Source organism: Lotus japonicus, chromosome 5 (assembly GCF_012489685.1).
Source record: "Lotus japonicus ecotype B-129 chromosome 5, LjGifu_v1.2".
Classification (NCBI taxonomy): Eukaryota; Viridiplantae; Streptophyta; class Magnoliopsida; order Fabales; family Fabaceae; genus Lotus; species Lotus japonicus.
In genome coordinates this window covers 56,338,204-56,355,736 of record NC_080045.1, presented here as the reverse complement: position 1 = coordinate 56,355,736, position 17,533 = coordinate 56,338,204, and the positions used below count along the sequence as shown (strand labels likewise).

At 34.9% G+C, this 17,533-nt stretch overlaps 3 protein-coding genes across 4 annotated transcripts; 1 reads left to right on the top strand and 2 right to left on the bottom strand.

Annotated features, from left to right (window-relative positions):
* The first annotated feature begins 1,284 nt into the window (after positions 1-1,284).
* On the top strand, positions 1,285-2,440 carry LOC130720562 (F-box/kelch-repeat protein At3g06240-like). Its single transcript, XM_057571215.1, has one exon. It carries the CDS (start codon positions 1,485-1,487, stop codon positions 2,397-2,399), a length of 915 nt encoding a protein of 304 aa, XP_057427198.1. The 5' UTR covers positions 1,285-1,484; the 3' UTR covers positions 2,400-2,440.
* Positions 2,441-2,761: 321 nt separating this feature from the next.
* LOC130718440 (monocopper oxidase-like protein SKU5) lies at positions 2,762-6,479 on the bottom strand. 2 transcript variants are annotated; one of them, XM_057569030.1, is made up of 9 exons: positions 6,098-6,479; positions 5,800-5,909; positions 5,002-5,272; positions 4,750-4,873; positions 4,302-4,662; positions 3,622-3,990; positions 3,267-3,523; positions 3,049-3,154; positions 2,762-2,948 (listed from the first exon to the last, which is right to left on the bottom strand). In XM_057569030.1, exons 1-9 carry the CDS (start codon positions 6,245-6,247, stop codon positions 2,888-2,890), a joined length of 1,809 nt encoding a protein of 602 aa, XP_057425013.1. In that variant the 5' UTR covers positions 6,248-6,479; the 3' UTR covers positions 2,762-2,887. The 2 variants fall into 2 exon arrangements, with proteins under 2 accessions (XP_057425013.1, XP_057425014.1); XM_057569031.1 differs by having other exon boundaries at positions 2,762-2,945; positions 6,098-6,478.
* Positions 6,480-7,335: 856 nt separating this feature from the next.
* On the bottom strand, positions 7,336-13,283 carry LOC130716609 (ras-related protein RABC2a-like). The gene is made up of 6 exons (XM_057566582.1): positions 12,881-13,283; positions 11,924-11,992; positions 9,461-9,526; positions 8,446-8,567; positions 8,155-8,283; positions 7,336-7,848 (listed from the first exon to the last, which is right to left on the bottom strand). Exons 1-6 carry the CDS (start codon positions 13,026-13,028, stop codon positions 7,744-7,746), a joined length of 639 nt encoding a protein of 212 aa, XP_057422565.1. The 5' UTR covers positions 13,029-13,283; the 3' UTR covers positions 7,336-7,743.
* Positions 13,284-17,533: the final 4,250 nt, after the last annotated feature.

Genomic DNA, 17,533 nt, shown 5'->3' with positions numbered 1-17,533 from the left:
TACGAGCCCACATGAATAGTGCTACGAACTAAGAATTAAAAACTAGCATTTAAGATGCTCTTATGTGCAATTTAGTATTCCAAGACATCAAACAAAGTTTGCAATGTGAAAACAATTAGGCACTTAATTGGCCCCCTTGGTTATGGTTCGGCCCAACATTAACGCTTTGTTTGTTATCAGTGAGTTTTCGGAGAGAAAAAGTGAAGATAGGGAGTTAGGCACAAGAGGGGAGGAACAACACGCATTGCACACAAATGTTTTTTCATACGCATTGTTCAGGAATCGAATCTTAAACTAAATGCTTAAGAAGTTTATTGAGTTTAATGAATATGCACTGACAGTGTAAAATAGTTTTACACAGACATCCAATTGAATTCCGTCAAATTAAAAAATATCTTATTCTTTTAATTAAAATTAAAGTTAAATGTAATTATCTCTCTTATGTGGCATGCTTTGATTGGATGACTGTGTAAAACTATTTTACACTGTCAGTGCATATCCATTAAACTCTTAATTATTTATAAGGTTGTATAAAAAATAAAATAAAATTATCTATAACTATAAGTTGTTATACCTTTTTTTTTTGAACTTAAGGTTGTTATACCTTCTTATCACAAACATTTGAATGTGCATATCAGCTCCTTCCTTTATTATATTTAAGATTATATTAAGCTTTTTGTACCAAAAAATATTATAGTATAAGTATTGGAAAATACTTTTCGGGACTAGGTTTTCTTTTCGTTTTGGATTTCTCCTCTGCTGGGCTGCTGGCCGTGCTGCTTCACCCGCCGTTTGCCCGCCGCCTTCCGCCGTCCTCACTCACGCAGTCGAGGTAAAGCCGACTCTCTCCCTCCAATCACCATAATAGTAAATTACCAATACGTACACGTTTAATACACACATCACTGATTATACATGGCTGCATGTTGTAATATGCATGCATGTCTCTATTGGATTTGAAAGTTTGGAACAGAGTGTTTAGTAATCTTAATTGCCGTTAATCTTGTTTTTTTTTTAATTAAAACAGTGAGTTCAGCAAATCACTATTGGTTTTTAATTGTCTTTGCAGTGCATGACTATTGGTTTTGAATATAATTGTTTGATTGATTACATGGTGATAAACATAGATCACAATTTACCCTAACCATATCAAATTTTCAGTTAATTGTATCTTTAAGTTATCTTAATTATATATATCTTATGTGATCACACTTGTAAGGTTGTAAATTGCATTTTGTCTATCTCACTTTCTATTTTGTGATTTTGTCTATTTTCTCAAGAATATTGAAACTCATGATCATCATCTTCTACCTCAAGATTTGATAACTCAAATCCTGTTGAGGTTGCCGGTGAAGTCTCTTGTCCGGTTCAAGTGCGCATGCAAGTTATGGCGGTCTATCATATCCCATCCCCACTTTGCAAGCTCACATTTTGATCTTGCTCCTCCTAGACTCATATTGAGTTCCTTTGAAGCTATTCAAACCATGGACGTAGAGGGTGGATGGCGTCAGTCTTATCCTTTTTCTGAAAAAATAAATGCTGATTTTGTGGCTCCTATTCAAATTATGGGTTCGTGTAGAGGCTTTCTGCTATTGGACTGTGATGAAAGTGTCTTTTTGTGGAATCCATCCACACATGTCCACAAATCAATACCTTCATCTCCTCCTGTTTATCCATATGGTTTTGAATCAAAATATGAGTTCTTGGAGACTCCTCAGCTATATGGTTTTTGTTATGATTCATCAAAAGATGACTACTTGGTGGCTAAATTCTATGTTCGTGGTCAATCAGGTTCCTCACCACCTGCACATGTGCAGATTTTCTCATTAAGAGCTAATGTGTGGAAATACATTGATTTCACTGATTTGCCTCACTTGAACCTATGTGAAGATTTTCTAAGACCCGGGTTGCTCTTCAACGGGACCATTCTTCACTGGTTGACTTATGATTATGATAAATCAATGAGTGTTATTATTGCCTTTGATTTAATGGAATTGAGATTTTTTGAGATACCCCGGCCAGATAATATTGCTCATGATCTTACATCTTGTGGTGATTTGTGGGTGCATGGAAGATTTTTGAGTCTATGGGTTTGGGGGAGTGATACAAATACAATTGATATCTTGGTTATGGAAAAATACAGAGTACAATCTTCTTGGACCAAGACTCTTGTTGTATCTTTGACACGCAGAGGAAAACACCTTCGCCCAGTATGCTCTACAAAAAATGGTGATATTATTATGGCGAGTGAAAATGGATCAAAACTGGCCAAGTATAATGATAAAGGGAAACGGCTAGAGCATTGCGTACATCGTGATTATCGAAAATCCCAAGTGCCCATGTATACAGAGTCTATCATTTCACTCCCTAGTGTAACTGAGCAGAGCTCAAAATTCTGACTAGAATATCGGATGATGTTATTACTGGATATGCTTTTATGTTATTTTACTATTTCACAGTTAATTTGGTAAACACTTTTTTTAATCAACTAGCTTATCAGCAGCTGACTGCTGTCAATCAGAGCCTTACATGGAAATGAAAAGGACCTGATTTTGTGAAAAGTGTTTGCAGTTTGCATGATTTTGACCATAAAACAATGAATCATTTTCTACCCTTATGCAGATAAAGGGACCTCATCAAATGTGGCCAAAGAATGACACTCCAAACCTTAACTAAATGAAAATTAAACCTGTAACATGATTGAAGTAACCAATATTGTCACCTAAGCTTTTCATTCTTGATATAATTAACTAGTACAAAAGAAAAAAAAATGGTGTGTTGATTTCATTCTTGATGTAACTTTAAAAATAAGAAAATAACATGGATTTTTCTTTTTGATCTGAATCTGCATAGATCTTCAATCTCCTTAGCAAATGGGTGCACCCTCTCAAAGGAGACCAATAAAGAGGTAACATATAGCAGTGGTGATCACAGCAATTAGAGACCTGCTATTAGCAATATTGCAAAGAAAGCACAAAAAGAACCCATGTTAGCTTATGAGCATTTCAAATAAATGATGTGTCACAATTCTAAACACATCAATCATACCTTGTTCTAGGTGGATTATATGCATTGGATGAAGGGCCATTTGGAGGTGGAGGTGGTGGTGGTGACAATGAGGGAGAAGGGGGTGGAGCTGAAGGTTGATACTTTCCTGTGAACATTCAAAAGCATCATCATTATTGTTTTCATGATCACTCAAGAAAAAAGTTAAAAAAGAAATAAGGGAGAAGTATATATAGAAGAAACTTAAGACATGTACTAACCACATAAAAGGAGATTATCTGGTGGTGGATTCTCTTTTGCAGGGTTGGGATCAGGATCATAAACCCTCACATATAGCTCCTCACCTAAGTACCAGTTTTGCAAGTTCTGTGATCTCAAGTTCCACATTCCAGGGTTGTCTGTGTACACATACACAGCGCTCCACCCTCTTGGGAACACTTGCACAGTGGACCGCGATACTGGGTCAAAAAGGTTGTATGTGAACCGTGATTCCGGTCTCCATTCTCCTTCCCCGTATCTAAATAGAATCATTGGTAACAAACTTCTGTTATTTACCAACTGCAAAATTTCATGTAACAAATAATCTGTTTAACAATTATCATGTGATGTACTTACCCTACAACAAAGAAGTTGTATCCATCCAAATGCCAAGAATCAATGGTTTCGAATTCGTTCTTTAGCACTATCTCCAACCACCCTTTATCCAATGCACTTGCTACAAAAACTCCACTCACAGCATTTACATTTGAAGTGTTCTTGGAATAAGCATCAAGTTCAAATACCCCAGATCCATTGGAAAAGTAATCAGCTAGCTTCAACGGCGTATCCGGGGTCAAGTAAGACACATTATTGACAGTGTAGCGAGATGATCCATTAATCGTTCCGGTTGATGCTTGTAGAATGAAATTCTCAGATATTGTCACATTTGTTACGTTGAAAGTTCCCTGAGGATTAGGCCTTGCAGCTCCAGTAGTAAGGTTCCACCTTCAATTCAAATAGACCCATGATGTGAGTGTTTGTAATTTTCTGTATTATGTTTTGAGACAACAATGACAAATTGCCAACCTAACAGCCCACATAGACCTCATTTTCCTCTATGTCTTTCTCTTTTTATCACATCACATCATATATCACATATTCACATTCATTATTTTTCTCTCTTCTCTTCTTTTTTCACTCTCGGCGTCTGTTGGGTGTCTGCACTATGCGGATGTCCACGAATCATTATTCGTTTCGAAAACGACCTTAAAATCATATTTAAGTTTCCATTAACTGTTTAGTGACATTGCAATTACCTAATTGATTTTGCTTGGTTGATGGAGAATTGCAGGTCAAATGGATCTGGACCAATTGGGATAGGTCCATTAGCTGGTGTGGTGGAGTTCTCATAATGAAGCACAGCAACACCAATGAGAGTGTTACTATTTGTGGAAACAATCATTTTAGGAGAGGCTACTATATAGTAATCAGCATCAATTTGATTTGCTGTCACAATAACTGAGTAGGATTGGCCGACATGAACATCAAGAGAATCTAATTGTATCTGATTGACATAAGATCCTTCAGTTTCAACCAAAACCATTTGATGATTTTGAATCTTGAAATTGAAGCTCCAAGCTGTTCCTACATTTGATATCCTAAGCAAGTATGTTTTACCTATTGACACATCATCATAAACGAGTTATATTAATAGAAGATATGATCATAAAGTGGAATTCACAGCACTTTTTGTAAACTTCTTACCTTGTGTAACATTGATGGTTTCATATGATTTTGAAAAATTATTCATATATGGTCCTTTTCCATTTATTAGCATCCAACTTGGGGAAATACCATCATCCACTGTATCCAACCTGGACCTAATATCCTAGTTTATACAATCCAAAAATAAATGGAAATAAATAGCTAACGTTAGAAATTGAAGATCACCATGGCATGTTATCAATGTTCAAAATTGAGAATGAATGGTAATATGGCAAGGAAGTACTCAACTACCTTGTAGCTACTATTGTACCAGTCACCAATTAGAAGATCATACTCTGCTGCAGGTTTTGGGAACGGAACACTAATCACAGGGCGATTATTGATTCGAATTGGACCAAACCCTCCACCAGCTTTGTGGAAATTGATGGAAGGGAAGTAGAAGAATGTGCCAATTTGGTCTTTCATTTGGAAATCATAAGTCCAGCTACTGCCAGGTTGGATGGGGCAGTTTGTTCCAGACACTCCATCTTGCCATGAATTAAGTCTTTGTTGTATGCCATTCCTACATCAGAACCATAACCCTCATTATACAGGTTTGGAAATCATTCTATGATTGATTCTAAACCCTAATCAGTTTTTGGGATTAGCTTATATGAGTAGCTTCAAAGTTTCTGAATTGATCTCGAGAAAAGAGAAGTTGACTCATTCCTAAAACTACAACAATTCCATAAAATAAGAAACTCATGAATCTTGGATGTTGCAACTAGCATTGGCTTTCTTATGCCTCTCCAAGTGGCAAAATTATTTGTCCAAGGCCTGCAATATTGATTTAGTTTACCCTCATTATCTAACAAAGGTATTTTCCACGGGAGTCAATCCTTTTCAAGCCCTGAATATGCACATTCTCTTGGTGCTAGCTCTACTAGCGAGATTTTCCTATACAAAGACTCAAACTGAGACTTTACTTAAAGGAAATCAAACATGTACCACTTGAATCAACCATCGTTGATATTACTTTCTGTTTTACAGCTTTACATCCAAAAAGTTACTGAAGATTATTGAGAGAGAAAGAAGGAGAGCACTATATACCATGTAAATAGCAAGGGTTCATCCAAACCATTGAAAACATTGATATGAACATTATCATTTGTTGTTGCATTTATAAGGGGTCCAGGGAACAAGCCATTGATTGTTATAACCTGCCAAACATACCAACAATGGGATTAGGCAACATATGTTTCATGTTTGGATCAATTTCTCTTTCGTCAGACTCAATTTTAAAACACTCAGGACTTCAGAATCAATTATAGAGGGATTTCCAAACAGTCAAACACGCACTTATATATACAAATGAAAAGATGAAAAGTTCAAAGACTAGTAATTTCACCTGCTGATCTGCAGAAACTGGTTTTAGATTGAAGTCAATGGAAACGTGCCAATCAAGGAATATGTCAGCACTAGTGGCTATGGTGACAAAGAGTGTTAGAAGCACAATTGCACATGAAACAAGTTCCAGGTGAGAACCTGGTGCAGCCATGGACACAAAACCTCCTTAGCTTATGCCTTATGGGTTTGTGTTGTGACCTCTACCATTCATTGCCTCTTGGTTGTTGTTACATTTGAAGGGTTAGACGTTAAGACTTAAGAGTTTAAATAGCTTTGAATTTTACAATTGCTAAATTTAAGGCATAAAAGTACAAGAAGTTCGGTTATGCTACGCAGCCGGCAAGACTTCATATTTGGATTAACCTTGGCATTTTGTAATTCTTTCATTGGAAATTTTTTATCATTCATTGCTAGATATAAATATAATTTTCTTCGTATGTAACCAGAAAGATGATATAAATATAATCATCATTTAATCGAGATTCACTTCTTTATGCATCCCATATATACGTGTGTAAAGAACTATGATATACTTATTCATTGTTAAGTGATGATAAGTAACAATTATTTTCGACTTTCAAGAATTGAAATGACACTTTCAAAAAAAAATTGAAATGATACACGGGCGTGGTGCACCCAAGAAAATAAAATCAAGATAAAAAAAAAAAGAAAATAAAAGGCAAATATCCTTTTCGTTTTCTGAGAGTAGTGAGAGACTAATCTCTATGAACTTTCAGACGCCAAAGTGGAGACCCCTCTAAACTGTTGTGTTTTTTCATACACATGGATTCTGTCAAGTAACCAATTATCCCCAAAAGCTACGTTTTTTTATTAGAATAATGGAGCACTAAGGATCGAAATGTAAACCAGTTAGTCATAGCGGCTTTGATACTATGTTAAGTAACAAATTATCTGAAAAGCTTAGGATCGAACCTAGGACCACATGCTTAGCTGTTAGGTAAGGGTAATAATTTTATATTATATTCTAACGATTTAATGATTGAACCTAGGACCATATGCTTTAGAGATCTGAGCTTCTTCCACTCGGACCAACACATTGCATTGTATGACCATTTCAAAAAAAATAAACAAATTAATTTATGTATAAAAATACAGGGAGATATATCTTATGAAAACGGTAGGTATAAATAATGATCGTCCAAATAAAGCATTATCATAATCTTAGAAGGGAAGAAAAAAATGACTCAATAGCATATGATATGAATACAAAATCTTTTCTCATTCAAGCTTTTCTTTTGACAGTATCATTCATGCTTAGAAGGGGAGAAAATAATAAATAATAAATGTATTTTGCTGAATATCCCAACCTAACCGAATCTCAAACCAACCCTAATACATAGAAACTGTAGATATATTTACATTTTACATATGCAGAGTACAGGTGTTTCTAAAACTGTAACGTAAGTAAGAAAAAGGCTAGTATATTAATAGTTCTGTGATAAACTTGACTACCATAAACTGAGTCATGCTATGGCTCCAACAGATGTTAAGATATCCATCTCAAGCATCTTCTTGTGAAAGCAATAAAAAAGACTGTACTGAACATTGGAGCACATGATCATCCAATTCCAAATTATCTGACTCTTGATGTAAAACCTATTGCACATTCATGTTGAAGCAAATTTACTAAGAACAGCAACCTCCGCTTTGAGGTGTCTCATACAAGTGCTTTTGCTTTTGTCTCTTTACTACAACAGAACCCTTTTCCCGCAAACTCGGCACCTCTAGTATCTGTAAAGAACAAGAGAATTTATCAGATGGAGAGCAGAGGAGGATGCTGGTTGGAGATTGTGAGAGGAACTTAAGGACAAAACTTCAATGCAAAGCCAGGTTCTTATCATAGAAGTGTGGAAGTTTTAACTCAAATACCAGAAAGGAGCTTTCACTTAAATAAAAGTAGTCATATCAATGTGCATGCAAAATTTGATTTAGAGGTCTATCTTCAAGTCAATTAGCCAAATTTTCAATTATGGTGTAGATGATGCCAAGTATGACCATGTACTAGGATCTTTCTAGCATGTATTCAAATAACAATACCTTTAATGTGAGATCATTAAAGCATTGTTGAACATTTTCTCTAGTTTTGGCACTACACTCTAGGAATAAGCATCTATGCTCTTTTGCAAGAGCCATACCCTCTTCTTTGGTTACAGCTCTTTCACTTTCCTGAAAAATAATATATACAATAGACATTCTTCACAATCCGCAAGATAATATTAAGTAATATATATATTTGAATTACAATTTAAATTGTCAGGTAAATTTGTATTGTTTCTGCCTTTTCCTGATCAAGGAAAGGACTACAAGATTATTCACTGTAAAACTTACCTTATCCACCTTATTGCCAACAAGAATTTTGATGCAATCATGATTAGTGGAGTACAGATCAACCTCTTTTGCCCATATTTCCACAACGTTTGTAAATGTCTCGCGTCGTGTCACATCATAGACTATTAGAAAATTGAAGAAAAAGCTGTTAGATGTACACACTAAAGGCAATACTTAAATGCATGAACAGTGAGCACCACATTGGTGCAAGCATATTACTCCTTTAAAGAACTTAACAAAATGATAAAGAGGATAGAAAACCATTAAGCAAAGCATATTACTATTCTGAGCACTTGTTTTTTTCTCCCTCTAGCTCTTTGAACAGTAAACACTAAACTCGTTGCGGTAAAATCCATTTTCATACCATAAACTCTCAATAATTTATGGAACATGCTTTATTCAGCAAAGCAGCACAAAAATATGTGGTTACAACCATCAGGACACAAACTGTGACAGTGACAGGATTTCTTACCTTTGCAGCAGCATTGATCATATAATAGATACACTCAAATTCACATTGGCATTAGTGATTCCAAGCTAGAGCATGAATCAGGAACAGAAAGAAAGATTTGCAAGTGTAGGAGTGTCAAGTATTTAAAGTCCTAATCTACCTGAACAAGTAGTGAAACATATAACAAAGATGGGTGGCGTGGGGTACAAGCTACATAGAGAGGTTTATCGTGGAAGTTTATGTCAAATGGTTCCTTCGAGGGAATATTAGTACATTCAAGCATTACAGTAAGAATAAGAGCAGGGTGCAAAGCTTACAGTACAGAGGGGGGATAGTTCATGAAAGAGCCTATACATGCTTATTTTCAAGGGCATGTGACTTGTGGGAAGAACAATACGGAGGGGGGTGAATGTGTCTCATATTCGAATGTGCCATTGTAAATATAGACTTGACAAAAGTAAATCTTTAAGTGCCATATATCTAAGAATGTAAAAGAAAAAATTCAATTTTTTAAAACATATGCGCGTGTGCACGCACAGAGGGGCAGAGAGAGAGAGAGCATACCGAGAATGATCCCATGTGCACCTCTGTAATAAGAGCTTATTACTGTTCCAAACCTCTCTTGTCCAGCTGCCAGAAGAACTAAATGTTATAATCCAACGACAATAAGTCACCACCGCGAGGTTTCATATAAACAGAATCCAATGGTTTGGTTGATCAAATGAATTTTAGTTAAGGTTAATGCACCAAGACTAACTGGTGAATGCAGGGACAAGAGTGCGCGCATGTGCTAGTCCATACTAAGTTATCTAAATTTTTTCTCCATAGTCTTATGCATAAATGTGTGTGTAGTAATTTGAAGCACAGTTACAAAATAGCCTATGTTGACAGTTACTAGTGGAGAAAAATCATCTCTATTCATCATTGCTGAACTAGTGCAATCACAGAGATAAGCATATCCTATTAGGCAATAGTAAACAGTACCACATATGAGAACATAATCCCAAAACCATCATTAAAAGTAGTTATTCACTGATCAGTGGAAGAAGCAATCTGATTGAATAAGTAACATTGTAGTTGTAGAATTCAACATGGCCAATGAAAGCCTCAAGTTGATTCAGTGTTGCCCAATTTCACTTTACTGCAAGCTTCATTTGGTGACTATGAATGCCATAGAAACATATGAATTTAATAGTCTTACTGAGTTTTGACGGAACATGTTGAAGTTAACGTAATACTTCGAGAATAAAAGAGTTTTAAATTCTTATAGTCTCAGCCATATGAGATTAATGAATCCATCAGTAGTCTCTATTTTGGATTTTCCCAGTGGAATTTCTTCACCATCCCCACCCCTTTGACATAGAGCTGATAGACATTATACTTCTGTGGTCATTAGTTAATCTTTTCATTTTCTTTTTAATTTTTCCTTTATGTGATTGAGTGCAGACCCCAAAATCTTTTGATCATGTGCCCACAGGTCTGAACTTTCAGTAACTTTCATGTTACCCTACAATCAAGCTATAGCGCGCCTATACTTGAGGCTTGAAAATAATCCATATTGAGAGATTAAAATTTGCATCACGAAATTTAGCTTCAAAGCTTCTTTACCTGAGGGAAGGGAGATCAGACAAAGAACAGGCTCTGACCTATAAAATTTGTTATTATAAGAGGCTAATGACTTCTTATCACTGCTTATCAGTAATCACTAGGTTGCATCAATCTTAGAGCACAGTTCCAGTGAGTTTAAAGAAAAAGTTAATATTCAAATCCAAACAATATAATTATGGTTGTGGACCTATGAAGCAAGATTATTTATTTGCTTCAATCATCATTGAACAATCCAAATAATAGAAAGAAGAGAAAGAACCATTTGAAGAGTTTATTTAGTAATAAGACATAATTCCAATGGTGTTAGATTTTACTCCTTGTATCATTACTAATGATAGAATTCATTACCAAATTGTGGTAATAAAAGTAGGATTCCATCTAATTTTTTCAGTTCCATCAAGCAGTAGAAGGAATTATTGATCCTCCTATTCAGTGACGGATCCAGGAATTTAATCTAGTGAGGGCAGTATATACATATAAATACGTCACAAAAAAATTAACATATACTATTAGAAGTTTTAAAGCACATCATAATTGTTCCCTACGAGTTTTCATATATTGCATGTTACGGTTCCTTCTTTCTCTACTTTGTTGTATGCTGTCGAGTGTTGAATGAAAGAAGGAGAAAAGTTGAGGATTTGGGGATATTTTGTGAGCCATGGTATAACCATTGGACAAAAGAAATGAGTGAAAGAATGGTGTAATAGTAATACTAATATCTGATGGGCATTAGTCAAGATTCAAGAAACACCAAATAAAAAAATACTCTAAGTACAAAAGTTTCAACTTTAAGCAATGTGGGACATAAGTGAGGACAATTTTTATCAAATGAGTCAATAAAAATCACATACTTTTACTATTCAAATTAAGTGAGGGCAGTTTTTATCAAAGAAATCATAAAAAACCGCACACTTTTACTACTCAAATTTTTTTCTAATGTATTATACCAAATTCAAGTGAGGGCATTTGCCCTCATGCCTCTCCACTTGAATCCGTCCCTGCTCCTATTAGAATCGGGTTAGGCCTTAGCTCAGGTGAGAGGATTGCTCTACCCTGTCTAAGGACTATTTAGGCCATATTACTAGTCAATGTGAGACTTCTCAACACCTCCCACAGTCATATTCAAATTCTTTTCATTTTTTCCCATTCCAAGATATCTATTTGATAAGGAACAAATGCTGCACTAACATCACCCTATCCTTTCCTCAGTAAAGGCAAATGACATCTTAGAAATATTACTTCAAAGTTCTACTAGAAATAATAGTTTCTAAATGATAAAGACAATAAAGCAGTTATATTACAACAATTTTCACAGATGAACAAAGATTGTATTAGATAAGGGAAATTATATATCTATGATAAATTTCTTCACAAAAAGATAAATGAAAAATGCGATCAAATAACTAGAAAAACAACTACCTGTGTCCCAAATTGTAAGCTTCAATCTTTTACCACTAATTGTAATAAGTTTCATCTTGAAATCAACTCCTGTAAATAATTTAAGAATACGAACAACTCAGTATGTATTGAAAGATCATAAAGGAAGAAAATCTCCAAAGGCAACACAGAAAGAATGTCCAAGACCCAGATATAACCTCATTATTAGACAAACACAATTTCACAGCATGTAATGGATCAATAAATTAAAGTTTCAAATAGGACACTGAAAATGAATCTTGATAAAATTTCCCCAAAAAATATATGGGATGATTTGGCAAATTTCAATGAGTATTCAGCTTATTGGACACCAAAAAAGTTGTAGTTGGTCATATTCAGCTTATATCCTTTTGCATTAGATACCAAAATGCTGCATTATTTTCCCTTTCCATCCGCCACCCATACCGATCATTGCCACCACTACGCAGCCTTCATCACCTAATAGTCTCTGTTGTCACGGTCACCACCATTTAGTACACTTTACCACTACCGCCACCACCCTTGCGCACTCACAACCACCCAACACCCTTCACCAGCATACCACCCTATGCACGCTATACCATACTAAATTACCAAGTGGCGGTGATGTTGGTAGAAAATTTCTCACAATCGTGAATTACAAAGTTGGTATTTCTAAAAGTGAGAAACAATAAAAAAAAACTAAAACTGTATTTATAAAATTGAAAACCAATTTTGTTTTTTAAAATTTTCAAACCATAAAACTGAAAACCATGAATATATCCAATTAGTATCAAAAAAATGTTGTATTCATCCCGTGCAAGTTTCGTCGTTTAGGGAGCTAGTCATATCTGTACCTAGTAGCACAATGATATATTCTCCCAATCAACAAATTCAAATTCTCTAAAAGCTCTAAATGTCACAATTGAGAATAAAAACAGAGAAGCAAAAAAAAAAAGACAAGGAAGAAAAGAAACGAACCAATTGTGGGGGAAAGATCATAAAGAGAGTTAGAGTTGGATATGAAGCTGAGGAGAAGACTACTCTTTCCAACACCAGAATCACCAGTCAGCAAAATCTTAAAGGAGTAATCATAGTTGCTATTCCCAACTTTTGAACCAGAACCCATGTTTCCTTAATTTTTCACCTTTCAAACCGTGCCTGAATGATGATCTCTCTCTTTCAACAAAAAAAGGGTCAAAGATTCAGAAACAAATGGGAAGAGAGGGTTGGAGAGAAGAAACTTAGCAAACTTAGAAGCTTTGTGATGTGAAGGGAATGAGACAAGGAGGTGAGGTTGGCAAGTAGTCCATGCGGTTTGAGAGTTTGAGTCCAAGGAAATCAAGCAGCTTGGTGGTTAGGACAAATGTCCACTTTCTTGCAAACACTTCATATTTTATAGGTTTGAGATTGAGTCCACGCGCTGCTTCTTGCTGTGTCCACAAACATGGGACTAAATTATTTATTTCCCAAGCTATTCTCACAACCGGCGTTCATGAGTCTAATCTTCCTCAATAATCAATATTGAAGATCATATTAAATGATTAGGTTTTTGCCAATAAATCATTTTCATGCAAATTATACAGCAATCAAATCTTTAATCAAATATTTGAAGAATTCAATTATCTAAAAGATAAATGTACATTGTATGTACAAACAATCTGTAACCAAAAAAAACATTGTATGTACAAACATGCGACTATGTATATGTCTTTTAATGCTGCCGGGTGCCGGCAACTAATGTTTTTTGTTTCCTTCTCGCTCAATGTAGCTTTGGGTAACAAATACTATATTAACAAAAAAATACTCATCACTCATTTTCATAATTATCGTTACGGATCTCATATGATCGTTATCTTAAAATTTCTACTTATTTCTTTTCAAAATCTCAGCATTTATTAGATGGAAACTTTTCGCATGCGTTTATGATGTGAAACATCAATATGAGAGGATCATGATTTAATTTGTGAGAAGAAGGCTCAAATGTTCTGATTAAGACTATCATTTTTCTTTTCGATACATGGGAAAAACTGTATGTTTTCATGTACAGCTTTAAAATAATAAAAGGATATTTGTTTATATGAATTTCACTTAGTTCAGATAATTTATATGTTTTGTAGATTTATATATTGCATGAATATACTTAAAAGTTTAAGACTAAAAAAATTAGGAATATTCCATAGTGACATTGTTCACATCAAGTGTCAACGCTAACTTGATTGGTGAAACTAATGCCGCACAAAACTAACACTAATGAATAGTGATCGGATGCAAATTTAAATTATCATCGACTTAACCCGACTCTAATAAGGAAAGTTACGTTGACACCCACTACTACAAAAAAGCTACTTAGCGATGGACAAAATCCGTCGCTAAATAAGCAAAATTTGTCGCAAAAATTTTACCGACGAAATTCTAACATTTAGTGTTTGTTTTACATTGGTTAAGTAAAGTTAACTGACAAAAATTGACACGGTATTTCGATTTGTGCAAACTTTTACACTAAATCAAGTATTTATTATAGAGTTGCAGGACCAAAAGTTTAAATCATTTCTCTTTTTGTATTTTTCATTTTAATTTGTTTAAGATGTGACTAAATTGCTCTCTGAAAAAAGATATGACTAAATTGCTCCCTGAAAAAAGATGTGACTAAATAGTGAATCTTAACTTGATAATTGTATTAAAAAATTATGATGTCATTTCTATTTTATTTGAATGGAGAAATTGTCGATGAGATTAATTTTTATATATTGGTGGTGTAAAAAAAATTACTCAGTCATCCAATCACATCCTTCGATTTTCTATTTTAAATATTATTAAATTTAAAATTAATTATGAACTGGCAAAATAAATGATGTAATTGCATAATTATATAAAACTTATTTACACTATCAGTGCATACAAATTAATCTCATTTTTGATTACCCTAACTTAGAGATTTGATTAGTTGGTAAAGTCAGGTAGAGTGGTATAAGTTCACAAGAAATAAAGACCTTTTAATGTATTTAGAAAATAAATTATCAACAAATTTCGTTTTTCATAAGAATTAGTATAGGTTGTCATTTTCTAAAGAAATTTCCCTCCTATAACAAAACACCACATAGTGCAAAAAACCAGATGCAAAACGGATGAACTAACAATATCCATTCGACTAAAAAACTAAATCACTATGAATTCCGTGTTTGTGGAAGTTTCCGTATTTGTCATTTTCCTGAGGAACAATTCTACATGAAAAATCAGCAATTTTTTTTTACGTTTACCGTAACTACTACCGATCTACTACGGCTATCTAAATGAATTAAAGCAGTAGTTCAGCACTTTCTCCCTTAAGTAAGTAAGATTGAAAAAACTTATTAATCAATCTTATACTATTTGTCTAATACGCTTCAATTCGTAAGATGAATGGTTAGTGTCACAAGTCACAACTATACGAATTTATCTTAATTAAGAGAAACTACTAAAGTGTCAATTCATAGTTATATATGCCATAAATCAAATAAGCTCTAACGTTTTCTTTTTATTTCTTTCCTATTTCTTATTTTCCATCAATTAGACTATGAGGAGGGCTCCATTGCTTAGAGTTCAATAATCATATGTTAATAGTAAAAATAAAATTTACACACACAAAAAATCAATTTATAATTTCTATTCAATATTGCTAAATTCAAACAACACATATTTCTATTCAATTTCTGGCAAGTGCAATTTATCTTTCAGATGTAAAAAAAACGTAAATAAGCTGAATCCGACAAATGAGCGCCCTGGGACCCACCCAGTGCAATGTCATCATCGCTTTCGATCTTACCACAATCTTTAAGAAAGCGTGACGAAGGAATTTAAGACACGTGGTAATTACAAGTGCTGCAATGTCTACACGTGCATGACATGCCATTCACGAATGTCTTGAAATCTCAGACATCTTAAGACCCACGCGCACCAATAGGAATGTGTTTGACTTTCACATGTTATTATACTAGTTGCAATATTCTCGTATATATGTGAAAAATTAAATTAAAAATTGTTGCAATATTCGGGTATAGGACCAGATTGCAATAATAATTTTAGTTTGATTAAAAATAAAAAATAAAATAAAAAAAGTAACATTTAATTTTTGATGAACCTTAGTTTCATATTTTTCGTTTTCTTTCTTTTTTTTTTTTTTGGTCAAACGTTTTCTTTTTAGTTTGATGTACTTTTTAAATCTTGGTTAGATTTGGTCTATTAAGTCAGAACAAAAGCATGCCTAGATTTTTTTTTGTTAAGTATCCAATGGACATTTTTTTTTTGCTCTGAGGCCGATTTCATATTTTTGAGCTGGACTCATATTGTCTCGTAGGCTCATTTCCTGGGCCTTCTTATTGATGGATTTTTGAAAAGGCTTAATTGCAACTTTGGTCTCCGACGTTTACAAATTCCACAATTTTAGTCCCCCACCTAATTTAATTACACAGATGGTCCCTGACTTTGCTGCCCGTCTGCAATGTTGGTCCTGTCGTTTATTTGTTAACGGAGGACGCTTACGTGGATGTCCAATTGGAGAGAGAAAGAAGGACTGGAGAGAGAGAGAGAGGGAAGCACGTGAGTTGCACGTGAGACCTGCAAAGACCATCTTCTACCCTCTTCCTCCTTAAAAAACAGAGCACCGTGAGGAAGGTGTTTCGAAGCTTGAGATTTAGCGAAAAGGGAAGAGATAAAGAACGAACGAGTCCTTAGAGGAGAGGAAGAAGGTTGAATCAGTTGCTGGTATCTTTCTCTCTCCAATTCAACATCCACATCAGCTAAGTGACCATCCACGTAAACCTCCTCCATTAACAAACAAACGGTAGGACCAACGTTGCAGACTGCCAGCAAAGTCAGGGACCATCTGTGTAATTAAATTAGGTGGGGGACTAAAATCGTGGAATCGGTAAACGTCAAGGACCAAAGTTGCAATTAAGCCAAGTATCGACTTTCGGTCATGATAGTCCCCGAAGGATAGCTCAAGTGGTAAAAGCTAGGGATATAAGGGTTGAGTGAGATGAAGGGTGAAGGGTCCAGGGTTCGAACCCTGAGGATGACTAATTTACTAACAACTAACATTTGCCTATAAAAAAACCAGAAATGACAAAAACCTTGGAGAAAATTTTGAAGCCCTTAACCATGTAAGTTTTTCCTTTGATAAAAGAAACTCTTAAATATTGAGAATTTAAGTGTGGTTAACGATGCAAGTGTGGATAGCTTTCTAAGGGAGACCATAATAATGTGGTGGTGTCTCGCAATTGAGAGGGGAGGGGGGATATTGGGATATCAAGTGATTTAGAGTTTCACATCAGTTAAATATTAGTGAGTCGAAGACCTTATAAGAGATGCATGTGACTCACATACCCAACTTCAACTGCCTTCCTATAAATGAGAGGTGATTGAATTGAAGAAACGGGCGGACACGATATGTTGTTTTAGTTGTGGCGATGGTGGTGGTTGCAGTTAGAGCTATCAATATGGGTTCCAACCCGCGGGCCAGCTCGACGAGTTGGCTAAATGAGTCGGGTTGGGTTGGTTAAATTTCAGCTCGAAAAGAACTTGTGTTAGTGCAACTCGGCTCGTTTAACCCGTGGGTTAGACGGGCCAACCCGCGGGTTAGAGTTATTTTTCATT